General features: G+C 31.3%; 3 protein-coding genes and 1 non-coding gene across 6 annotated transcripts in view; 2 read left to right on the top strand and 2 right to left on the bottom strand.

The window, feature by feature from the left end:
- The window catches only part of LOC130667779 (uncharacterized), a 140,564-nt gene extending 138,017 nt beyond the window's left edge, over positions 1-2,547 (top strand). The window contains exons 1-3 of one of the 2 annotated variants that reach the window (XM_057469619.1): positions 1,386-1,438; positions 1,510-1,742; positions 2,377-2,547. In XM_057469619.1, coding sequence (XP_057325602.1) covers positions 1,527-1,742; positions 2,377-2,460 — 300 coding nt within the window. In that variant the 5' untranslated portion in view covers positions 1,386-1,438; positions 1,510-1,526 and the 3' untranslated portion in view covers positions 2,461-2,547. Of the gene's footprint in view, positions 1-1,385; positions 1,439-1,509; positions 1,743-2,376 lie in introns of those variants that run through there. The other variant, XM_057469628.1, reaches the window with a different exon arrangement.
- Positions 2,548-4,645: 2,098 nt separating this feature from the next.
- Positions 4,646-12,069, top strand: LOC130663708 (high-affinity choline transporter 1). Its single transcript, XM_057463124.1, has 7 exons — positions 4,646-4,981; positions 5,145-5,482; positions 5,565-5,929; positions 6,017-6,321; positions 6,559-6,838; positions 7,819-8,036; positions 8,781-12,069. The coding sequence occupies exons 3-7, from the start codon at positions 5,656-5,658 to the stop codon at positions 9,507-9,509; spliced, it is 1,806 nt and encodes a 601-aa protein (XP_057319107.1). The 5' UTR covers positions 4,646-4,981; positions 5,145-5,482; positions 5,565-5,655; the 3' UTR covers positions 9,510-12,069.
- Trnam-cau (transfer RNA methionine (anticodon CAU)) lies at positions 8,206-8,277 on the bottom strand. The gene has a single exon. It is a non-coding gene; the product is annotated as a tRNA-Met (tRNA).
- A 2,283-nt stretch (positions 12,070-14,352) lies between the features above and the next one.
- LOC130663718 (loricrin-like) lies at positions 14,353-17,492 on the bottom strand. Of its 2 annotated transcripts, XM_057463142.1 has the most exons (4): positions 16,994-17,492; positions 15,614-16,435; positions 14,869-15,520; positions 14,353-14,778 (listed from the first exon to the last, which is right to left on the bottom strand). In XM_057463142.1, exons 1-4 carry the CDS (start codon positions 17,064-17,066, stop codon positions 14,649-14,651), a joined length of 1,677 nt encoding a protein of 558 aa, XP_057319125.1. In that variant the 5' UTR covers positions 17,067-17,492; the 3' UTR covers positions 14,353-14,648. The 2 variants fall into 2 exon arrangements, with proteins under 2 accessions (XP_057319125.1, XP_057319119.1); XM_057463136.1 differs by having other exon boundaries at positions 14,869-16,435; positions 16,994-17,491.
- Positions 17,493-26,362: the final 8,870 nt, after the last annotated feature.

The raw sequence follows: 26,362 nt of genomic DNA, 5'->3' as shown, positions 1-26,362 counted from the left end.
GTTTCTTATTTAATAAAGATCAATGACGTGAATATTTTCACTTGCAATTTTTAAAAATAATGAGTGTGTTTTTTTTTATTTTTGTACTTTACTAAAAAAAAAAAAATTATTTAGATCTACGATGATCTGTCCGATATTTTATTCATGTCTACATAAATCTTGTTGATAAGAAAAATTATTAACGTGAGAGTTAAAAATTTTGATTTTTCAAAAAAATTACGCGGCCTTGGAAGACAATACTAGAGATATCGATAATTATATTGATAATGTAATCTGAATTTACGAAATTAGATCCTAGATTAAGCGAAATTTCGATATTTAATTTTTAACTTTTAATTGGATAGATGGAATTTTTATTAAAACTTAAAATTGCTTTGGATATATTGATTTTTAGTAAAAAGTCAACCAGACATTTTTTTAAGGAAATTTAATTTTGAATAAAATTGTTTTAATGTATTTTTATTGTAACTGTGACAGTTTAGCTGGAATATCAATTCACAGATGAATAAATTTTATGAAATGTTTTAACTTATTCAATTTAAATCTTGAGTACTTGAAATTATTACTATAACGAAACTATTACAGATACGGCAAATATGTGTAGGATCAAATTTGTATGTCATTAAATTTCCTAAAAAATTTTATTCATTATTTTTTTTTGTATCTATGATAGTTTAGCCATAAATTTAATTTGAAGACAAAATAGTTTTCATACTTGTATTTTTTTACTCAAATTTATCAACTACGAACTACAGATTCAAATTGCGATTAAACTATGCGAGTTACGATAAAAATGTATGAGACCAAATTTGCATATTATGAAATTTCCTAAAAAATTTTATTCATTATTTTTTTTTTGTATCTATGGTAGTTTAGCCATAAATTTAATTTGAAGACAAAATAGTTTTCATACTTGTATTTTTTTACTCAAATTTATAAACTACGAGCTATAGATTTAAATTGCGGCTAAAATATAACGGATACATTGAAAATAGACATAAAAAAATTTGTCAAGAATTAAATTTTCTATAAAATCATTAGAATCTATTTTTGTCATTTATTTGATGTTTAAACCAGAATTTAAATAATAAGATATCGCGACTAAATTTTTTATTTTTTTGTACTAAGTCGTGCTTTAATTATTTGTAAAAAAAAAAAAAGCAATTACTGAGCAAATAATTTAAGTAATTAAAGTTTATGAATTCCTTCCGGTGTAAATAAAATTTGCAAAACAAATAAATAAAATAGTGATAAGATATTTAAATATAGATTATTACATATTATCAGTGGTTTAATTTTTTTTTTAAATTTCAAATCTCTGTAAAATAGATAACGCAATTATTTATTTATATTTACTATCATTATTATTATTATTTTTGTATATAAAACAGATTTCCCTGTTATCTAGTCATTCAGTGGACTTGAACGAGTCATTTCTGTACGTAATTTTAATTATTTTAAATAAATAAAAAAAAATACGAAATATTCATTTAAATATTTTATTTTTAGGATTGAAATTTATAAAAATGAAGCTATTAATAGTGACATGTATTTATGTGATTGCGATTGTTTATGCGCAAGACGAAGAAGATCATAGCCGTCATCCAGATTGTCAAGTCTCTGCGTGCCCTAGAGACGACCAGGGAAATCAAACATATAGACTTGATTGTACTAAATATGTTTCATGTGCCGATGGTCATCCTACTGTCAAGGACTGTCCATCAGGATATAAATACAATACGGTATGGATTAATAATTAGTTAGTCAATAATCGATATTAAATATATTCAATATATGTCGGCTGTAATGATTAAAATCGGGTGTTTAAACATTAGGGTCTTGTAGGGAAAACAATTTCCTGTAAAATGAGTACCCACAAGGTGGTATTTGAAATCGAAAATTTTTAGTCAAAAAAAAAAAAAAAATTTACTATGAAAAAATTTTTATTTCAAATATAGGGATGTGAGTACTCATTCTACGGGAAATCGTGAGTAGTTGAATGGAAAAATGTTTATTCTTATCCTAATTTTACGTGATGAAGAAATACATGCGTAATTATGAGATAATTATACAGGTTATCAATTATTTTTATTTTATTGATATCAGTTCTGTTGCATGGCGTCCTTGATATGATAAAGTATTATATAAGTTTGTGAGATAGATAAATATTTAAAATAAATATCAATAGTGTCTTAGTACACGTTCTATATTTGCTGACATTGAATAGTAATCAGAGTAAAATTTTTTTTTATTATAAATAAAATTATTTTTTGTACACAGAACGTGATTTCCTGTAGAATGAGTACTCACAAGCCTGTATTTAAAATTGAAGATTTATTTAACAAAATTAAAATAAATAATTTATTTAAATTACAGGAAGCAAGAAAATGTGAAATAAGTATCGGTGGAGCTGGTCAAGGCTGTCTTCCATGTTGGATAAAGCATCCAAATTACAATTAAAATTTTTATTTTTTAAATCTACAAAAAAAAATATAACTACTATATGATTATTAAGAAAATAAACTCTTCGAAACAGTTAAAAATAAATTTTTATTTGCCCATTAATATTTAATAATTTTTTTTTTTCTATTATTCTTAAGAAAACATAATTTACATTAAGAGTAAATAGTGTAGTGACATTGTGTTATCGGTGAGGACACGACCCTCTTGGCTGTGGGTCACTCAGTAAGCACGCAAACGATCCAACACGCATCAAAGAAGAAGAATAAAAAAACTAACTACGGTATCTTGATACGCACGTGCCGGATTTTATGATTATGGTTGTTGTTATTGTGTAGGGCACTTCACCTGACACGTGTCAATAATTATTTTTCAGTTCACGTACAAGTGAACTTGACTTCTTGACACTGGAAATTATTATAGACAACATATTGACTTTCATTTTTAATTATTTGCTGTTTTTTGTCCATAATTGAAAGAAAATATTTTTTTTACTCTTCATTGGTGGGGAGTTTTTTTTGTATGTAACGATCAAATTACTGGGCTTAAAGTTTTAGTAGTTAGGACAGGTTAAAAGCTCACGTAAATTTTAGCTTTAATATTAGAAGCTCTAAAAGTTATGAATCAATACCTAATTCCCTAATTTCGGAAACTCGTTCTTAGAAAAGGCACTTTGTTAAAATTAGAATAACTTTAATGTTTATTGACCGAATGACTCGTTATAGTCTTTCAAATTTCCGGTAATAGTGTAGGTTGATAGCCTAAAAAGACCGGTTCCAAATAATTGAAGCCTTAAAAACTACAGATCAATATCTAAAGTCCTAATTTCGGAAATTAGATCTTTGGAAAACGCGCTTTTATTAATAGTAAGATAACTTTATTGTTTATTGGCCCTATGACATATTTTGGTGCTGAAAATTTCAGGTCACAGTGTAGATTAAAACCTCAAAAGCCTGGTTCCAAATAATTAAAGCTTCAAAAACTGTAGATCGATATCTAAAGTCCTAATTTCGGAAATTCGATTTTAGAAAAGGCGCTTTATTGAAAGCACGATAATTTGAGTGTTTATTGATCGGGTGACATGTTTTGGTGGTGAAAATTTCAAATGACAGTGTAGGTTGAAAGTCCTAAAAGCCCGGTTCCAAATAATTAAAGCTTCAAAAACTGTAGATCGATATCTAAAGCCCTAATTTTGTAAATTCGATATTAGAGAAGGCGCTTTATTAATAGTAATATAGCTTTAGTGTTTACTGACCCTATGACACGTTTTGGTGCTTGAAGTTCGTGTAAAATATTCAATTTAAAAGATTATTAATATCTGAACCCAAATGTTGGAAGCTTTAAAAGATATAGGTCAGTAACTAAAGCTCTAATTTCGAAAATTTCATCTCAGAAATAAGGCTTTATTGAAAGTAGGACATATTTGGTGGTTATTGATCAAATGGCACGTTCTGGTAATTGAAATCTCAGGTGAATATGTAGCATGAAACCCACGAAATTCTGAGTGAAACTAATAAAAGCCTTAAAAGTCATGTGTCAATACCAGAGGGTCTAATTTCCGAAAATGAATCTAGAAAAACGTCATTATTTTTAATCATCTGAGCAATTGAAAGATTGACTATAATTATTTCAACCATTACGCAGTCTCTTTACGCGAGTACCAGAAGAAAGTTCCCGAAAAACCCGTTTTTTTTTACTAAAAGCTGTAACATTTCTTATGTTGTATCTTAAAACCAGACAAATGGTGAATAATGAAAGAACCAGTACTAAAATTCCAATAAATCGTTTTGCAACGTTTGATAAAGGGCTTTTAGTTATCATTAGTATCAAAGAAGCTCCCCAGTCGTCAGCACAATCGTTAAACAATAGCAATCCATCGTTACCTTGGAATGAGTTACAAAACGGTCCGCGCAAACGCTAACCCCTTTACAAAAAGATAAAAACCGTCTCGAGTCCACGCCTACGTTCAACTGTTTTGTCCAGGTCCTGGACGACCTCCAGAGAGGGGATAACTATCGAGGACGCACCCCCGAGCTAGTGACGTCACAACCGTGGAGTTGAATTAGAAGTGGGGATGATGCCGTAGGGGTAAAGTTATCAGTCGTCTTGAGTGGGGAGCATCACAAAATCGATAGTACCCCTGTCCAAGGTATTTTCCCCTATCATACCGTGGAAGAGGAGCCACTATACGTAGGAGTAGGATCAGCTAGATTTCGTACCTACGTAACATCAAGTGCCTTCAGTGCGGGGAGGTCGCCGCGACGTTAGTCATCTAAAAATCACGTCGCTCCGACGACCGGCGATGATCACGGATTCAAAATATTCAAATTTATGTTGAAATAAGTTACAATAACGTTGTTAAAAATTGTGCGAAAAGTAAAATAAACTCTAAGTTTATTATTTGTGAGATGAAAGAAGCGTTAAAATGTCGAAAAAAAAGTAGGATCTGATTGGTGATTGTGATGTCTATGGTCGTCGCGGCTTCGTGATCAAAAAAATTTTGTCGCTACCTGGTTGACAAGTAAGTAAATCTATTAATTTTTACCCCGTTTCCTTAGTCAGGGTCTTGAGAATCCTTAGAGCCTGATTCGGTGATCAATCATCCGACGGTTTATTCCTGTCTGTGAAGACGTTTTACCAAATTAGATTGATTAGGTCTTATTAGATTAATGAATTGTTGACAGAGAACCAGGTTGTTGTCAGTAAGTTTATCAAATAAAATAATAAATAAATCGTCGAGTCGCGGTAGAAGCGGGTCCAATAAGTTGGGCGAAAATCAATGGCCATCAGCGCCCATGGGCGGCCTCGCGTTTAGGACAAGGAATAGCCCCTCCCAGAAGACCTCGCTACGGTGGGGTGACTGCTGTCCCCCGAATAATTTGAGTCCGCCGGTTGCATCTTCATCTGCTGGCGCATCACCCGCTGTCATCTTGAAGGACCGCATGCTGGACCATATGCCACCTTCGTCGGTGTGAGGTTGTCCCCCGCTGTTGCGTGACTGTACCCCACGGGGTCTTACGAGGTAACTAAACTCAACCCCGTTCCCTTGATCATCCCGAAAAATGCAGCCCCTACATACCCACTAACAAATTTTTTAATTAAAGGTTTCCAAACGCACCAAATCGTGTCGCAAACCTCTCGGACCTACGATACCGTGATTTTGAATTAACACCCATTGATTTATCACAACCCAAGATGATTAACGTAGCCGGTGTTGTATCAATTGGTCTATTCTACGTCCTAATTTTGGGCGTCGGAATATGGGCAGCCCGTAAGAAGGAAGCTGGAAATGATTCCGAAGAAGAAGTTATGCTTGCTGGCCGATCGATCGGCCTCTTCGTCGGCATATTTACCATGACAGCAACATGGGTCGGCGGAGGTTACATCAATGGAACTGCGGAAATGGTTTATACCAGGGGCTTGGTTTGGTGTCAAGCGCCCTTCGGCTACGCTCTTAGTCTTGTTTTCGGTAATTACCATCGGCAAATCAATACAGCCACCCGATGCCGATTGGGCAAGCGCCCGGTTTATAAAAGTAACCTTTAATATTTTACAGGTGGAATTTTCTTTGCTAATAAAATGCGACAGCAGGGGTACATCACGATGTTAGATCCACTTCAAGATGCCTTTGGCGAACGAATGGGTGGATTACTATTTTTACCAGCTCTTTGTGGTGAAGTGTTCTGGGCGGCTGGAATTCTCGCCGCATTGGGCGCCACTATAGCCGTCATCATTGACATGGAACACAGTCACTCGATAATATTTAGCGCATGCATCGCTGTATTTTACACACTATTCGGCGGGCTTTATGCTGTGGCATACACAGATGTAATTCAGCTTTTCTGCATCTTCATTGGACTGGTAATTTATTAAAATATCAATTTTACATATATATTACGCTAACCAAAGAATAAAATCAATCGAATGGGACATTGCGTCATTGAGCCAGAGATTATCCAGCTTATAATTCCATAGGAAACCGTAAGAATTTGTGGATAATGATCCGTAAATGAGCATGTGTTCCCCTAAAGAAAACCCACAAACTTCCCTTCAATAACTTTTAGCTTCATAAAAGAGTTTCCTGGTTTTTGTTAACAGTGGATGTGTATTCCCTTTGCGTGGATGAATCCCCTGGTACAGCCACTCGATTCTTTGGAAGTAGATTGGATTGGCAAAATCCCTTCTGAAGAGTACTGGTCGTATCTTGACTACGGGTTGCTTCTTATTTTCGGAGGCATTCCTTGGCAAGTTTATTTCCAACGGGTCTTGTCCTCCAAGACAGCGGGACGGGCGCAATTGCTGAGTTATGTTGCTGCAGCTGGTTGCATTCTTATGGCAATACCACCTGTCATAATTGGCGCCATTGCCAAAGGAACCCGTAAGTATTTTTTTTTTAATCAGCTGATGGTTTTTTTACCGTTCGATGATATCGTTTACTTTTAAATCAAAATTATGACTAAACTATTAGAGATACGTAAAAGTTGCAAAGGATCGATTTTATGCAAAATTTAACTGCCTACAAAAAAGGATCCAATCGATTCTTCGATAACTTCAATAGTTTCGATAGAATTTTAATTTGAAGTAAATAATCGAAACGTTTTATAGTTCATGGGAAATTTTTATGTTCTCGGACTTTAAATTGATATTATGGCTAAACTATCAAAAATACAATAAAAATGGTAATGAATGATTTTGTAGTAAATTAAATTCGCTACAAAAAAGTCTTCAGAAGTTTCTTTATAAACTCAAAAGTTTCCGTGGAATTTAAATGAAAAGTAAATTTTCCAACAGCCAATTTTGTAGCCATGTTTTTTCGAGATTATTAAAAAACAATTCCGTTAAACATTTATGTATTTTATCAAATGACAAAGGGGGTAGGGGGTAGTAAAAGTGGGTTTTTGTCTCGCTTCAACAGTCCCACGTAGCCTTAGGGGATTAAATTAGTTCCCGTTTGTGCCAGAGAGAAACGGAATTTATTTTCCCCTCTTAGCCACCCCAAAACCAACATAACCAGCCCACGCTAAAAAAAACTCGATACGGCGCAGGCTACTTGACATTTGGTAAGGCTGGTGGTTTACAATGTTGATAAGACAAAGATAGACACTGGGATTCAACAACCCACGGGTACTTTGGAGGCTAAAACTTTCAGCCTAGGGGTCGTACTTTTGCTAAAGGGGGTGACGGCTTTGAATACAATACCGTGGGATTCCGACATGTGTTTGAATGTTTTTTACCGTCTTCATGTAAGGGTGCGCAGTTAATGCGGCTCAATAGCTAACGTAAACACACCAACGCATCCGTAACTAATTTAAGCTCCAGTATCATCAATAAAGCTTGGGGTTATTTTCACTTCTTCAGCATGGAACGAAACTGCCTATCGCGGTCCGTATCCACTGGGCCCTGGAGAAACCAGCATGATCTTACCCATGGTACTGCAGTATCTGACCCCCGATTTCGTCTCATTCTTTGGATTGGGCGCCGTATCAGCTGCCGTCATGTCATCAGCTGACAGCAGTATTTTGTCAGCCAGTTCCATGTTCGCACGCAATGTTTACAAGCTGATATTCCGTCAACGGGTAAGTTATTTTATATATATTGATTTTACCATCGGGGTGAGATGGACCGTCTTAAGCCAAGGGCATTGGGTCAAAAAAATATTAAATTATTCATTTTTATTGTCGGCAATTAAAAAAAAGTCGTTCTGAGCTTACCATTTTTTTTTATTTCATCGAAAAAAATAATTGTTAGCAGAGCGTGGTTTCGATCCACGGACCTCTGGGTTATGGGCCCAGCACGCTTCCACTGCGCCACTCTGCTCTTGATACTTTTCGAGTCAATAATTCGGTATTTCAACTATTTACTAATCGCGACATGCAGAATTATTGATTATAAATTTTTGAATTTCAATTCCGCTTAAAATATCAAAGATACATAAAAAATGCATATGAACAATTTTATAGAAAATTTAATTCTTTACAAAAATAGTCCTTATAAATTTTTTCATAAGTCCATAACTTTATCCGGAATATGTATTTGAAGTAATCTATATCAAAATTTGCACAGCAATTATCACATTAAAATTTCATAAAACTTTAAATTGAAATTATGGCTCAACTATTCTACTTACGACAAAAAACAATGAGTACAATTTTGTTCCAAATTGAATTGTCTTCAAAAAAGGTATCTGTCAATTTTCATGTAAATTCAATAATTAAGCCGGAATCTTAAAAAAATTGACAATAACTTCTATGGCGGTCCATCTTGTCCCAATAGGGGTTTAATGATCCCTGGAACTACAATAGCTTGTTCCCAAAAACCAGGCATCAGAAATGGAAATAATCTGGGTAATGAGAGTCGGAATAGCAATTGTTGGCGTACTTAGCACCATAATGGCATTAACGATACCATCAATCTACGGTCTGTGGTCAATGTGCTCAGACTTGGTCTACGTAATCCTCTTCCCCCAATTGTTGATGGTAGTCCATTTTAAAGACTACTGCAACACCTACGGCAGTCTATCAGCCTACATAATAGCCTTTCTAGTACGTTTAACCGGGGGTGAAGCAATGCTAGGTCTGCCAGCTTTGATCCACTATCCAGGCTACGATCCAGTGAACCAGGTCCAGATGTTTCCATTCCGCACAATGGCCATGTTGATATCATTAATAACACTTATCGGTGTTTCCTGGGGAACACAATACGTATTTTTAACTGGGCGATTAGCACCCGGTTATGACGTATTCCGCTGCGTAGTTAACATTCCCGAAGACGTTGAACGCGTCGGGCCAGATCCTGCCGAAGGTGAACAAATGGCAGTTCTGGCTGCCGGTACGGGTAAATTATATGGCAGCAAAGATGAATCTAACGGCCGAGTTAATCCAGCACTCGAGCCGGACTATGACATGGAACCAGAATCTCATGGGCTTTTGAATTCTGCTGTTGGCAGCATTGGTAGCAGTTCCACCGGAGGTGGGGGTGGTGCTGCTATTGGTCATACTGTTCCACACAATGCTAATATACGTCAGCTGCAGTCGAATACTGCCTTCTAGGTTATGTCTATCATTGGTTCCATGATCACAAGCTGTGACCAACAATAACTTTGGTGATGCGGTTGTTCATTAAGTTATTAATTAATATATAAGTCATTTTGTTTAATAATTATCTGAGTTTATGAGGTTAAAAACATTTTTTAGTTTCAATGTACGGTTAGAGATGTCGCCAGTCGTGAGTGTATCAACTGAAGTCGGCTTGTATCAGCAAAAAAGGGTAGGGCTGGCTTCAGTTGTACAATCGGGACTGGGATCCATTTCTCGCGACGTTACGGTCGCCATTTTGGGATGACTCTCTGACGTATGTAATTTGTTAGGAACACCGCATTACCTTTTAGGCCTAGTTGTTTTATTTTTTGAGATATATATTTAAGTAATTACTATATATTATATAATTATAAAAAAAAAAAATATATATATATATATATAAATATATGGAAATATATTTATTACACAAAGACACGAAATATTGATATACTGTTATTATTATTATTACTATTATTATTGTATATATATTAGTTTTATTAGATGACTTTGGTGTAAATGTCAGATGATCTAATTATGACAGTAGAAAAAATCAGATTGTGGTTGGATCTAATTGGATGGTAAAGTTTTTTAAAAGGGTAGAGACAGAAAAGTTTGAAAAATTTGTTTTGGAAAAGATTAGATCTGATTAATTTTTAATGGATCTGAAATGTTGGTTTTATAAAATGAAATTTATATCTGATATTAAATTTTACATCTGATTGAATTTCATTGGATTAAAGAACATCTTTAATAGATTTGATTTAATGGAATTAGATCTGATATCTAGATCTAATTAATTAAGTTTTAGATCTAATTAAATTTTTTAAAGAAAATTTATTGTTATTTTAAAATTCATTTAATGAAATTGGATCGTAGTTTAGATCTAATTAAATTGGATCGTAGTTTAGATCTAATTAAATTAAACTGTGCATCAGATCTATTTGAATTACATAAATATATTTTTACTTACTGATCTTTAATTAGATCTAGTGTCAAGATCTAATATTAATTTTCAGATCAAATTATTTTTTTCAAGCCCAGTATTGTCTTTTTACTAAAATTATCTATTATTTACTTAAAATTCGAATTAGATCGAAAATTCAGATCCAATTAATTAGATGTCAGATCGAATTATTTTTAGTTTTTCTCCAATTTCAGATCTAATAATCTTTCAGCCACTTTAAAAATGTCTTTGCTCAAATTAAGTTAAAAATTCATCAGATCTAGATTTAAAATCCAACTGATATCTGATTTTTTTCAAATGTAATGCCAATATCACCGTACGATAACGACAAACGTGTTTTAGTAACTAGATTTAAATAAAAATGAATAATAAATTGGAAGCTTTCGTATCGCAATCAATCGTTCTTCCCGTTATCCAATTGCTTTGCACGGATAAAATAAAATATATTATCGTTTGTCCAGCACAAAATACAATAAAAAATTAATAATAATAGTAATAATAATAGCAATAATAATAAACAGATCAATCTGCATATATTTAAGTTGTGTTTATCATATAGTATATTACAAGATTAATTAAGAAAAAAAAAATATATATATATATATATAAATGTATAACGAATCCGCAGGTTGCAGAAATGAAGCCAACATAGTTAAAAAAAAATTCAATAATAAATAAAAAAAAAATATATATATATGTGACTGACCGGTATCAGTCTTTGTGTACGCGTACCTTACGAGCATTTATGTATATAATTAAAAAAAAATATATATAAAAATAAATGAAAGTATAAATATATATGCAACTGTTTTACAATATGGAAAAATTTAATTAAAAAAAAAAAAAAAAAAATGACAAGACTCCCAAATAGTAAAATTATTTAAAAATAATTAATAAAAATAGTGTAAAGTCATCGTTGTTACCTTCATCCTTGTTACTTTTATTTAATCATTACTTCACGGTATATATTAATAATAATAAATAAATAATTAAATAAATAAATAAATTGAGTTTATGGGAAATTGATAGAGGGTTAAATTGTTGGTATAAATGCATAAAATAATTTATCTGAGCGGATGTAATTTAATTATAAGAGGGAGGGCTGAGGGGAAAAGAACTTGATGGCAAGTTACGGGAGGGGGAGGGGGATTGTAAAAGTGTACGACGTTATTGTTATTAAAGTATGAGAAAGTTTTGACTGTTGATTTTAATACTGCTGTTACTAGATTGTTAATTTTTTGTTGTAATTTTTTTTTCGTTAGAAGTTCCGCGAATAAGGAAGAATTATTTCAATAACCGGAAGTATTAATTTGTGTAACTTCAATTATATTAAGACATAATGAGGTTTAATGAACTTTTTATAGTTATTTTTTAGAACAATAGTAATTATTAATAAGTTTAATTAAATTATGATTTATAATTAAAAGAATAGAACTTAAATTTTTAAGTTAAAAAATTAAAAAAAAAGTATTTTATTCATCTTAATGCTAAGGACTTGGAATTATATTTTAACGCGCGACAGTAAATCCCAAAGTATATATATATAAAAATATTTATAATAAATAGTATTCATTATTTATCTAAATAATAAAAAAAAAAAATATTAATTTTAGAAAATTATTAAGAGAAAAAAAAATGTGTAAATGTTTTTTTTGGTGCTGTAGTAATTTTAAGCTTTATATATATATATTTATATATATATATATATATATATATATATATATATATATATTAAACAAGGGTCAATTGAGACACTAAATAAAATTTATGAAGTTCAGAAACGAAATAAAAAAAAAATTTTATCTTTTTCAAAACTATTCATTTTCAAATGACAATTTTTACCCTGACCAACTTCCCTCATGTGCAATAAAAAAAAAATTTCTGTTAATTATGCAATGGCCGTTTTCAAATAAATAATCCCATTTTACCCTAAAAATTTCTATAGTGTCTCAATTTACCCCTCGTATATATTTAACAAACATATCACTAGTTACATGTGTGAATTAACAATGTAATAATGGAAACTTATACATATCATTGTATTGCCACTTAAATTTAAATTTCAAATAAAAAAAAAAAAAATTTATTTTTAATGAAAAAAAAAAAAGGTTAATTTATAAATGTAATGTAATGAGGTAAGAATGCTTCAATAATGTTCATCGAAAAAAGAGAAAAATTTAAAAAAATTTAAATAAAAAAAAAAAAAAAAAAAAAAAAAAAAAAAAAAAATTAAATGCTTTTGTTAGCATTTACTGTAGTATTGGATGCGAAAGTTGGAGTATATACGTATACATATCAGATATATATGTCATTTATATAGAAGTATGCATATACATATCACATATCTATGTATATTAATATATGAACAGAAATATAAATAATTGAGGTAGGTAGAGGTGTAAAGTATGGCTGGACAAAAGTTTAATGAAAGTAATTTAATGATAATTGTAATAATAAATAAACCACCTGTATTCCATTAATTATAAAAGGCGCTGTAATATAACAAACAAATGAGGTAAAAAAAAATACGGCATTATATGTATATTTAATTAATAAAATATTTAAAAAATCTGTGTAATTAAGAATGAATGATTAGAATTGTAAATGTTTAAAAAATAAATAAAATGGTGTGGAAAAAATTTTAATATTTTTTTTCTATTATATATATAGTCAGTTTAATAAAGACATTGATTATTTTTTTTTTGTAAGTATTTATGTTGACTTTCTAAGACAGAGAAGTTTTTGGGCAGGTAAGTTTTCAAGAGGATACAGGTCTAACGATTTTTAGCTGTAACTCGTAAAGTAATGGAGACATGATTTTTTTTTGTGAAGATTTTTTGCAGGAAATTTAGTGGAAAAAAAAAAGGCCCTATACCGCGAATTGATAAGAGTGATATTTTTGCAGTTACAGGCGATCATTTGATCGTTTTTCATTTTTCAGAGAATTTCTTATAATTGATTGGTTATAATTATTTAAATATTAAAGCTGCTATTTTTTGACTGAGGACTTTCTTTCAGAGAATTCAATGCTCTGTAAAAAAGGTCCTATGCCGCGAATTGATAAGAGTGATATTTTAGAAGTTACAGGTGATCAAATAAATTTTTTCGTTTGTCAGAGAATTTTTGTAACTGATTGGTTATATAATTATTTAAATATTGAAGTTGCTAATTTTTGGCTGAGGACTTTCTTTTAGAGAATTCAATGCTCTGTAAAAAAGGTCCTATGCCGCGAATTGATAAAAGTGATATTTTAGAAGCTACAGACACTTGACTGAATTATTTTAAAATTTCATTTGGAGATGAAATATAATCTATTAACTACAGCTTTAAAAAATTATAACCATTTATTCAGGCCTTATTTGTAAGGAATTCTATGCCCTACAACTATGAATAATTAATAAAATCAAAAATATTGTAGTCCATGATAAATAAAAGAATCCTAAACGCTATAAATTTCTTAAAGATTACAATCAATGAACATGAAAAAAAACTAATATATATGAATATATATATTTAATGAAGGCCATAAATTATAGATTAACATTTGGAGTAGGTTTTGTTGTCGTTTTTAGTCTGAAGATTACGGTATAAAATAGAAAAGAGCTCTTATTTATTCATGTGTCCCCGGTATTCGTGCACGTCCAATCGATAAATCGACCGTCCGGCTCGTCAAACTCTAAAACTAAACACAGTTACCGTCCCACACTCACCCGAGTAACCTTATCCGTTTTCCGTTCTATCAATTTTCTTCTTTCCCCTTGCCCTCTGCTCTTGCCCCCCCCTCCCACCCTATTCCTCACTTCCGCTCTTCTTCCTTCTCTTCGTCCCATCCCCGAAATAAAAAGGCCAATATTATTTATAGCAATTTTATTAGTATAAAAAGCTTCTTTACAAAATAAATAAAAATGGATGATCCATATTTTCTTACACTCGAGTCAATTGATATAATTTACAAATGTATAAATGTATAAGAATAATAACATAAAATTACATGGTCATTTTGATATTTTTGTTTGATGATGACTCGAGAAGTGGATTACGCATGAAGGATAGTGAGTAGGCGACCATATCTTGTGGGTTTGTGGGTGAGGTTGATTTGAGTAGAATCATGGCTCGTGATTTATTCTCGACGTTATCACGTTCAATTATTAGTACTGATAACCCCCATTGCTGGCGTATTGCTGTTGTCCACCAGCTGATGGCGCTCCGTAGCTTGATGATGGTCTGGAAGGGGCTTGGAATCCACCAGATTGAGCGCCGCCGCCGAACCCGCTTTGTCTGATAACAGTTAAGATATTTTTTAAATTTTATTGCTGTTTGAGTTAATTTCTTTTAATTTTTTGCTATTGAAAAAGAGTTGAAACTTACCCGCCAAAGCTTGAAGGAGCACCGTAAGATGATGAAGGCCTGGAAGAACCACCAAAGCTACTGGAAGAACCACCGAAGCTACTGGAAGAACCACCAAAGCCACTTGAAGAACCACTGAAACTATTTGATCCTGAACTTCCGAATCCAGTTGAAGGTGCACCGTAGGTCGATGAAGGCCGGCCGCTGCTGTATCCCCCGTTGCCACCACTGTTACCTTGGAATCCGTTGTTTGATGGTGCTCCGTATTGTGTTGTCGGTCTTGAACCAGATCCACCAGATTGGTATCCACCGTTTCCACCGGATGAGAATCCACCGTTTCCACCGGATGGTGCTCCGTATTGGGTTGAAGGCCTTGAACCAGATCCACCAGATGAGTATCCACCGCTTCCCCCAGATGAGAATCCACTGTTTCCACCAGATGGTGCACCGTATTGAGTTGAAGGCCTTGACCCAGATCCACCAGATGAGTATCCACCGTTTCCACCAGATGGTGCACCGTATTGTGTTGTTGGTCTTGAACCAGATCCACCAGATTGGTATCCACCGTTTCCACCGGATGAGAATCCACCATTTCCACCAGATGGTGCACCGTATTGAGTTGAAGGTCTTGAACCAGATCCACCAGATGAGTATCCACCGTTTCCACCAGATGGTGCTCCGTATTGGGTGGAAGGTCTTGAACCAGATCCGCCAGATGAGTATCCACCGTTTCCACCGGATGAGTATCCACCATTTCCACCGGAGGAGAATCCACCGTTTCCGCCAGATGGTGCTCCGTATTGAGTTGAAGGTCTTGAACCAGATCCACCTGATGAGTATCCACCGTTTCCACCAGATGGTGCTCCATATTGAGTTGAAGGCCTTGAACCAGATCCACCGAATTGTCCACCAGATCCCTGGCTGCCGAAACCACTACCCCCAGCAGATGGTGCTCCGTATTGGGTTGAAGGCCTGGAACCAGATCCACCAGATGAGTATCCACCGTTTCCACCAGATGAGTATCCACCAGATCCTTGGCTTCCGAAACCACTGCCCCCAGCAGATGGTGCTCCGTATTGGGTTGAAGGTCTTGAACCAGATCCACCAGACGAGTACCCACCAGATCCTTGGCTTCCAAAACCACTACCTCCAGCAGATGGTGCTCCATATTGGGTTGAAGGTCTTGAACCAGACCCACCAAATGATGATCCACCAGAAGAGAATCCACCAGATCCTTGGCTTCCAAAACCACTACCCCCAGCAGATGGTGCTCCGTACTGACTTGATGGTGCCTGACCTCCGAAGCTGTTGCCTCCAGCAGATGGTGCTCCATACTGGCTTGATGGTGCTTGTCCACCAAAACTATTTCCTCCAGCAGAACCTCCACCAAATGAGTTACCTCCCGAAGGTGCACCATACTGGATCGTCGGTACTAATGCATTTCCACCTGAGCCCGTTGGTGGTGGCCCATAAGTACCCGCTGGTTTACCTCCAAATCCTTGACCACCCCCAGTACCTCCCCCAATCCCTCCACCCAAATTCGGAGTTCCATAGCTCGTGGACGGAGGCAAATAGCCACCCAATGGTGCTGCAAATAAAAAGTAATATTAGTTAAACTAGTGCTTACTACTTTCACTGATTCGCATCATCATTTATAGCTTAAGCCCGTCATTATCCAAACAACACAATTACTCCGTAATAAAATAATCTCGCAACAGAAATAGAAATAAACGTGGAAAAATTTTAAACTTCGCCACAAAGCATCTCACTTTCTTACATTATTTAAACTCGTGCCCAGTGCATCTACTGTTCATCATAAAACAGGTGAAAGTCTCGCGACTCGCGTGTTTTTAGTTTGTTAATATTTAAATTAATACCGCGACTATTTTTACAGTAACGACCTTACACCTTTATCTTTATCTTTAAATCACTTTATTGTCCCCATTGTAAGTCACGTTTTTATATATTTATTGAATGATTAAACAGGTTTTACTTGGCCTTGATCAATGTCAATATCTATAAAAATTACTATTAAAAAAAAAAAAAAAAAAAACTGTAAGCGGACTCTTTTTAGATTCAAAAAGTTTTTTTTCAAAATCTTAAAAAATAAAACACGTCACTAAAAAACAAAAAATTTTATATTTACCTTCTGATAAAACGGGTGCAACAAAAGCACAAGCGATTGTCGCTAAAAATGCCCAACTACTGATAACATTCATATTTAATTGTAAAATCACCCACAAAAAATAATATAAACTATTAATATATTAACTAAAATAGAACTAATGGAACTCCGTGGGTTTGTTACTAATTAACAACCAATTCAAGTGTGTTAACAATCCGGAGACACGATTAGCTCTAACATGATTCAAACAACGTGTCGGTGAGTTTATATAGTTGACGAACGTTTTGGAGAAAGTAATCGCGTATTATAAACAACTACGGGAGGATGCGCCGACGAGTAAAATGTCTTGTAAGAATCCCCACTCGTTATTTTGGGACCGATCGGGGGCCAGTACTCATAGTTTCTTTCAGCACAAATGATGTATCTGATGATGGGAAGGGAGAGTTAATCTGCGGTAAGTAAGAAGGGGTTTTGACCCTGGCCCAAGAAATTGATCTGATTCTTTTGTTTATATTATTTTTTATATATAAATTATGTCAGCGCATATAAATTATTATTTTAGTTTTTATATTGTTAGGCTATGACAGTTTAGACGTATCGTTTTTTATAAATTATATCATTATGACACTAGACGATTTATGTTTTTTTATGTTATACAATTATGACACTTTAAATGTATTGGTTTTGAAAAAGTTATCCAACTATGTCATTTTGAACATATTGTTAATTTTTTTTAACCAGCTATTACGATTAATGTTTTGTATGAGTCAATTGCTGAGATGGTCATTGAATCAAGTAATCAATTATTAGTAATTTAAATACTCAAAATTTTAATTTTTCAACTGTCAATTTTAGTCTCTGCCATTATATTTTTAAAGTTGTTGAATTATGTCATTTTTTACACCTATTACTTTAATTTTTTATTCTATTTAAAATTATTTATAGGATAACTTTTTAAATATCAGAGTTATCAATTCGCGGATCAGGACCTTTTTTCTAGAGAATAAAATGCTCTATAAAAAAGGTCCTTAGCCGCGAATTGATAACTCTGATATTTAAGATGTTATAGCTAATTAATTAAATTTTTTTTTAGTTTTAATTGAAATTAATTGTAATAATCGACTATAACATCTTAAATATCAGTAATTAATTCAAAGCTCAAAGCATTTTTTATAGGAAATTTTATGCTCTATAAAAAAGGTCCTTTGCCGCGAATTGATAAACGTGATATTTTAGAAGTTATATACAATTAAATAATACTGAATCTAAAAATGGTAAATTTAAAAAAAATTTTTAATTGTATTTTTGAAGTATTAATTTATCTGATATTAATTTTTTTTTATCGATCAACTATGAGACTCTAGACGTATTTGAACAAATAAATAAATTAATAAAATTTTAAAAATAGTATTTATGTGGTTTAAAGTATTTTTCTTTAAAAAACCACACGAGGTTAATTATAAAAGGTAAAACCACAGTATGGCTTAAGATGAACAAGTAATAATCATAGTAATATTAGTATTAGTATTAGTAATAGTAATAGAATAAAATAGTCGGCCCACATTCATAGTTAGCGATTATGTTACCCCGTGTGTAGGATAGCCAAGATGATGCATCGCCGGTGGATGGGTTAGGCGATTGATTGATCATAAAAAGTTATAACAATTCTGTCACGCGGATCACGAATCACTTTGAGACGTGACATGTTGATGTTTGCTGTGGTACTCTAAGTGGTGGGGAAAGGGGGGAGTGAGGCCGGCGATGCTGAAATATTAGTAATAGAGATTATCTTTTTAAAGTCAAGCGCATTTATCGCTTCACACGATCATAAAAAATGGATTCTGACGTTTAGATCATTGCTATGGAGAATAATATAAGGTATGCTAGATTATTTAAATGCGCTGTCTTTGATGAACATTCACTTCTTTTGTCATTTATTAATAGCTTTTTTGTAACTAAGGTTACCGGCCATTTAATAATTGTAATTTTTTTTGCTACGAAATGTTAAGAGAATTTTTCAAAAATTTTAATTGGAAATTTTGTATTTTTTATTCGCTAGCAAAAATTCAAAATTTTCAAAAAAATTTTATTTTCTAACCGAATTTTAAAATTGAATTTTTTTTTTATAAAAATCAAATAAATTTTCTATTTTTCAAAAAAAATTTGTTGAGTAAAAAAAAATCAAAATTTTGTTTCTCGCCATTACTAAAATTACTAAATTATACCAAAAAAAAAAATAATTAAAGTTATTATTACTTCAGATTTAGTATTTACGGAGATTTAAACGAATTCGCCATATAATGGTTTTTTTTTTTAAATTTTTTTTCGTGTACATATTGTATAAAGAAACGAATATAAGAAAAAGCGAAAGTAAAATCCGAGCGTCTGATGGTGATGTTTGATGTTGTTTGAATGTCGGTTGCAGTGACTGAGTGAGTGAGTGAGGGAGCGAGCGAGTGAGAGAGTTTAAGTGAGTGAGTGAGAGAGCCCTATTGTGAGGTATAGCATCTTTGCCCCAGATAATTAATATCCGTGGCCGCAGTAGGTTTTCTGTAGTAGTAAGACGTGCCTATCTTATTCGTAAGCTGCTGTTACGGATGCTTGCCTCACGCGGCTCATCATCATCGCCATCATCTACCACACGTACCGCACTAATTGATTATTAATAAAAGGGGTTACCAGCTGCAATAATATCCAACCCGATCATCGAAAAGGTGTGGGTGGATTGCGAAATTTTTTAACTTACCATTAATCATTAATTATTGTTATTAACCACTAAAAAAAATGTATAACAGTAATCATTATTCAAACTGACGTTACATTCTCACAGTTTCTAATCGTTAAATACTTTTTTTTATGACAATAAATGTTATTATTCATAAGAAAATTTATAAATGCCTACTTGTAGACGAAATTAAATTTTTATTTAAAATGTGGTTGAACTATGTGGATATATTAATATGATAAAACTTTTTTTTTTTCGTTGCTAGACAGGGGAAATGATAATTTAAGTATTCTCAAGAGAAAAATTATAAAAATATCATTTTAAATATGATAAATTTGAATTTTTTGAAAAACTGTGGTTGGACTATGTTGTTTTATAAATATGATAAATTTTTTTTTTTGTAACTAGACAAGGGAAGTGACAATTCATGTATTCACGAGAGAAGAATTATAAAAATATCAATTTAAATATGAAAAATTTGAATTTTTAGAAAAAATGTGGTTGTACTATGTTGTTTTATAAATATGATAAATTTTTTTTTTTGTAACTAGACAAGGGAAGTGACAATTCAAGTATTCACGAGAGAAGAATTATAAAAATATCAATTTAAATATAAAAAATTTGAGTTTTTGAAAAAATGTGGCAGGACTATGTTGATTAAAAAATATGACAAAATTTTTTGTTTCGTAACTAGACTGGGGGAGTAACTATTCAAGTATTCGCGAGAGAAAAATTACAAAAACATCAATTTGAATATAAAAAATTAGACTTTTTAAAAAAATGTGACAGAACTATCTTGTTTTATAAATATGACAAATTTTTATTTATTTAGTATTAGAGAGTAGAGTACTGTTTGCATAATACTTCAGGATTTTTTGTGACTTTCTTCAAAAATGATGGAGCTGAACTCTTAAACCAAGAATTTGTCCATTTCATCATTTTTTTAATTCCGAAATTTATAAACAGAAAATAGATGTTTTGAATTCGCTTGGCTTGGAATGCAAGTGAATTGTTGTAAAGGATATAATTCTCCAGATAAGCTGCTCGGCTTAGTATATTACAATAAAATTGACAAGATATAAGTCAGGTTCTCTGTCAGTATGAAGCTTTTTCGTAAATACAAAGAATAATAATAATGTGATAGTAGTATGTTAATCTAAAAATATAAAATTTTTTTTTTTTTTATTATTAGACTAAAAAGCTAATGAATTAATAATCTAAACGACAAAAGTATAAAAAAAGTCATTATTTATCTTAAAAATTGAATTTTCATAAATAATGTTACTAGACTATGTCGATTTAAAAATATTGATTTTTTTTTTTTTTTTTCATTATTAGACTATAAAAATTTCGGTAAAATAATTAATAAGAAAAAAAGTCGACATAAATAATTGTAGAATTAAATTTTTTATAGATTGTGTTTCTTCCCATTGATATAAAAATTTAATTTAAACTTATCCTTTTAAAAGGATAATAATGAAAATTAAAAAAATTATCGAGTCGTATCGTAGTCAATAGAAAATAATACGCAGATGGTTAACTGCAATTTATGTTATTAATTTTTTTACAATATGATAAATATATACAGGCGTACATAAATATACATATAGTATATTTATCCTGAGATAGTGACGAAAGGGTAATTGTTTATTTTTTTTGTTATTTATTCTCTTATGACTTACGATTAAGGTAATGGATAATAAGTTTAATTAATCTTCATATAAAGTTGACCGTACATGTATATTATTTATTACGAAATTTGTATGCTTCTTTTTATCATTTATTTGTGTAATAGCTGTTTTATTTTATACATATTGGTTCTGAGATTGCTGATACTTTGAAACGTTGTATGAATTTTTTCATTTATTTTAAAATTCATAGCAAGTTTATTGGAAGTATTTCAATTTCTACCTATTGATTTTATCTTCCATTTTTACTCTTTCCTCTTTGAACTTTTATATTTTTTAGCCACTCACTATCAACGTTTATATTAATTTACCTATTGATTTTATAATAACATACGAGTTTTCATAAAATATTTTAAGAGAAATTTATATAAATAAATGAGTATATTAAGTAAAAGATATTTCTAAATTTATGTAATAACCGAAAAGATTAGAATAAATTTATATTCTAATGCTACTTTGACAGCCGCTACATGGCTTTTATTTTCCAAATTTATAGATAGTAGTGTTACTTAATGATAAATGTCAGTGGACGCTACAATTTTGGTTGGGAATACACAAAAAATATGTGCATTGCAGTAACAATGGAGTTACTGATACAAGAAATTTAACGAATCAAGGAACAGTGTATCGGATTGTGTTCCAGTTGGTGAGCCGATGGACAGCATTCTTGCAGCACTGAGTTGGGGTTCAGGCTGATGGTAAGATGTCATAGTTCTCTTTCATTATTATCAATTCTTAAGGTAATTATCCATGATTTCGGGCGTTATTTTGAATTTGTAATAAGACTATGTCACTTTGGGAATATTACTTTAATATTTTTATGAAAATTTTGATAATTCCGGGCACTATTTTAAGTTATTACTAGGACTATGTCAGTTCTAAAGTCTTCCTTAAAAATTTTTATGAAAATATTCATAGTTTCGGGTGGCATTTTAAAATGATCCTGAAGTTAGTAGACAATTATCAATTTTCAGATTTTTTTTTCAACAAATAAATTACAAAAAAAAATTAATCTAAAAATGTGTACATGTAGGAAATTAAAAAAACTATGGGTGCGATTTTTTTAAATATTTTGTTTTTATAATTTATCGTTTTTAAAAAAATTCAAAAGTTATAAAACGTCGGCTAACTTCAGTATCATCATTTTCAATGCATAGTAAATCTTGGTCACTTTTCGAGGATTACTTTAATACTTCAATGAAAATGTTCATAATTTTGGGGGACATTCTAAATGAATATTAAAACTAGGTCACTTTTCGAATATTCTTTCAATATTTCAATAGAAATGTCCATAAATTTTCTGCGCGGTTTTAAATTTGAAATAAGACTACGTCATTTTTCGAATTTTACTTTATTATTTTCATGAAATTATCCATGACTCTGGGCGCCATATTGAACTAGTATTAAAACTATTTCAGTTTTAAGGTATTACTTTAATATTTCAATGATAAATTCATTAATCCGAGCTATTAAATTAATATAGTGCCCGACATTATGGATATTTTTATTAAAATATTGAAGTAAAATTCTAAAGTGACGTAGTCTTGTTATTAAGTCAAAATTGCGCTGGAAATTGATGGAAATTTTCATTAAAATATTGAAGTAATATTCAAAAAGTGACATAGTCTTGTTATTAATAGAGCCCTCTTTTAAATTAATAATATGACTATGTCACTTTTTGAATATTACTTCAATATTTTAATGAAAATGTCCATCAATTTCCAGCGCAATTTTGACTTAATAACAAGACTACGTCACTTTTCAAATTTTACTTCAATATTAATAAAAATATCCATAGTGTCGGGCACTGTATTAATTTAATGGTAAAACTCCATCATATTTGACATTATTTTTTATTAACATCAATTTTGACTGTAATTATTAGTGATTTCGACTACTGTTCAAGATTATTACGGAAAATACTTCACATTTTAGGTTAAGTTATGCATTTTCAAATAAACCATTCAAATTTCCAGACATTACTTTCATATTTTAAAGAAACTGTTTATAGTTTCCAAAATTATTATTCATTTTTCAAGAGCACTTACTTCTTACGCCTTGTTTTAAATCAACAGTGAAATTATCATGATTATTTATCATTACTTTCAATTTTTAGTAGTAACTATTCGAGTTTTCATGTATTACCTCTCTATTCTGATAAAAATATCTTACTTTTTATGTGTTACATCCACATTCTATTAAAACTATCTATAGTTCCGACTAGAATTCTCAATTTTTAATGAAAGTATTCAAATTTTCAGGTATTATCTCTATATTTTCATTCAACTATCCACAGTAGGGTGAGCCAAAAAAACCAACCTATCGAATTTACGTCTTAAAAAGGACTTACATATCGAGATAAAAATTCTCCCATTGGGCAAAATTTTTAGCTCAATTTTAAAAGTTGTCGGTAGTCATTTGAAATTTCCCATTTAAATAACAAGCAAACAAATTTTTTTTGATTAAGAATATTATAACTTTTGAACCATGTGAGATAAAAATTTGGCTCTAGAATATTCTTGAAGGGCATTAAATCTCTTAAAAAAAAGTCCTGAGAGTCGAATTTGTAAACTTGATATTTCGTATACTAACAGGCTATCAAAGTCTAGAGTAAACAGAATCATACAAATTTAAGGCTTTATTTGGATTTTCCAAATACATATTTTATTGTGATCGATAACAAAATATTATTTGTTACAACGTGGATATTGTTGGTGATTTCATTGCACTACATGTAGAACAAATTTTCTCGTAGTATTGACATTTTTAGTAATAAAGCCTTAAATTTGTATAATTCTGTTTACTCTAGACTTTGATGGCCTGTTAGTATACGAAATCTCAAGTTTACAAATTCGACTCCCAGGACTTTCCTTTAAGAAATTTAATGCCCTACAAGAATAATCTAGAGCCAAATTTTTGTCTCACATGGTTCAAAAGTTATAATATTTTTAATCAAAAAAATTTGTTTGCATGTTATTTAAATGGGAAATTTCAAATGACTACCGACACCTTTTAAAATTGAGCTAAAAATTTTGCCTGATGGGAGAATTTTTTTCTCGATATATAGGTCCTTTTTAAGACATAAATTCAATAGGTTGATTTTTTTGGCTCACCCTAATCCACAGTTTCGGGCTTTATTATCAATTTTCAATCAAACTATCCAATTTTTACGCATCACTTCTCTATTTTCAAGAAAATATGTTTTTTTCCCGTGCTACCGCACAGTTTAATGAAAAAATTCCCTAATTCCGGCTGGTACTCTTAATTTTTATGAAAATATTCAGACTCTTACGTATTACTTTCATATTTTAATAAAATTATCAACGAATTTCGAGTATCACTCTAGATTGTTAGGGAAAATATTTCATTTTTTGAACCGCACTTCCATAATTTAATAAAACTATCCATAATTTCAGGTCTTATTCTTACGTTTCATTGAAACTATCCATATTTCCGGCTAGCAATCTCAATTTTAAATGAAACTATCCAAGTTTTAAAGTATAAACTGCATAATTTAATGAAAAAGTGTACAGTTCCGGGTACTGGTCTCAATTTAAAATAAAATAGTTGTCGTATTACTGTTGAATTAGCATAATCACAGTAATTATGTCAATTAAAATATATGTTATTGTAATACGAGACTCCATTTAACACGAACAATAAATTTAAGTAAAGATACTTTGTTATTATCACAATAAATAAATGAATAAAAATATAAATAAATTTCTCGTCAGGATAATAATTAAAAATTTGATACGCTAGACAAAGTTTATAATAAATAAATAAAAAAAAAAGAGTGTCAGGTGGCAAGCAGGGAGACAGTAAGTATAAGTAAGGTGAATGTGAACAGAAATAATTGCATAATTTGTCAGTCATTCTTAACAACGAATAATAGCATCAGCAACCGACCGGGGACTCAATTAATTCAACAAAATACGTTTTGTACATCGAGTTGGTAAAACCGACTAGACTGTTATATGTATATGTACTCTTTTGTATTTTTTCTTTTGTCTTTATTGTATTTGCTCACTTTTTTTTCCTCATTCTCTTTAATTATTTTTTAACTTTTTACACACTTAACCTTTTTTTTTTTTTTTCTTAATCATTGCTCAAGGAATTTAGCACTTGCATCTTACATCCTATTTATTTTATTTTCAAAACAATACGATAAATAAATGTACAAATTGTTTTTTTTTTTAAATGAAAGTACTTTAGGTTTGGGTAAAAAAAAAAAAAAAAAAAATGAAAACGATCTATAATACGTCCTTGAAGAAATGAAACCTTGAGTATTTAACCATATCGTGAAAGGAGATCAACCATGTACTTTGTGATTTTAATAGAGTATGAAGCCACAATGAGATACATCCATTGCAATAAAATTTTTTAAAAATTATTTGTTAATTAAAAAAATATTTCTAAAGATTCGCAACAAATTTTTTTTAGTGTTGCTTTTAAGGGGGACCAATAGTGTGGAATTTTGAAAAAGTCAATTTTTTTTGCATATTTCTATAGTCTATACCTTCAAAAATAATATAGTAAAATTTAAAGTGCATATCTTGATTAGTTTTTTTGAGTTACAGCCATCTAAAGAGTAGCCGCTTATCGGTTCTCGAAAATACATTTTTCAAAATTGCTGGAGTTATGACTCGAAGACAAATCGTCTGATTTATTTGATTCGAATTGCAGCTTCTTTTATATGTCTCTACATACCACGAACCTCCAGTTTTCCGATCGAATCAAGAATGTAACTTTGGTAGACTAAAATTATAAAATTTTCGCGCGAAATTTGAAATTTTTTTTAAAAACTCCGCCATTTTGTTAAATTTCAATTTTTTCTTAGCCCGAGGGTCATGGTACGGAAAATATTTCCTAGTTGAATAAACTTTTTGGTTTTTTTTTTATTTCATGCACTGTAAAGGTCTCCGCAGCAGTGAGGGGACTTTTTTTTTTTGGAGCGCTGGGAGATTGTAAATAACT

Source organism: Microplitis mediator, chromosome 1, assembly GCF_029852145.1.
Source record: "Microplitis mediator isolate UGA2020A chromosome 1, iyMicMedi2.1, whole genome shotgun sequence".
In the NCBI taxonomy this organism is placed as follows: domain Eukaryota; kingdom Metazoa; phylum Arthropoda; class Insecta; order Hymenoptera; family Braconidae; genus Microplitis; species Microplitis mediator.
This window is presented reverse-complemented; position numbering and strand designations above follow the sequence as displayed.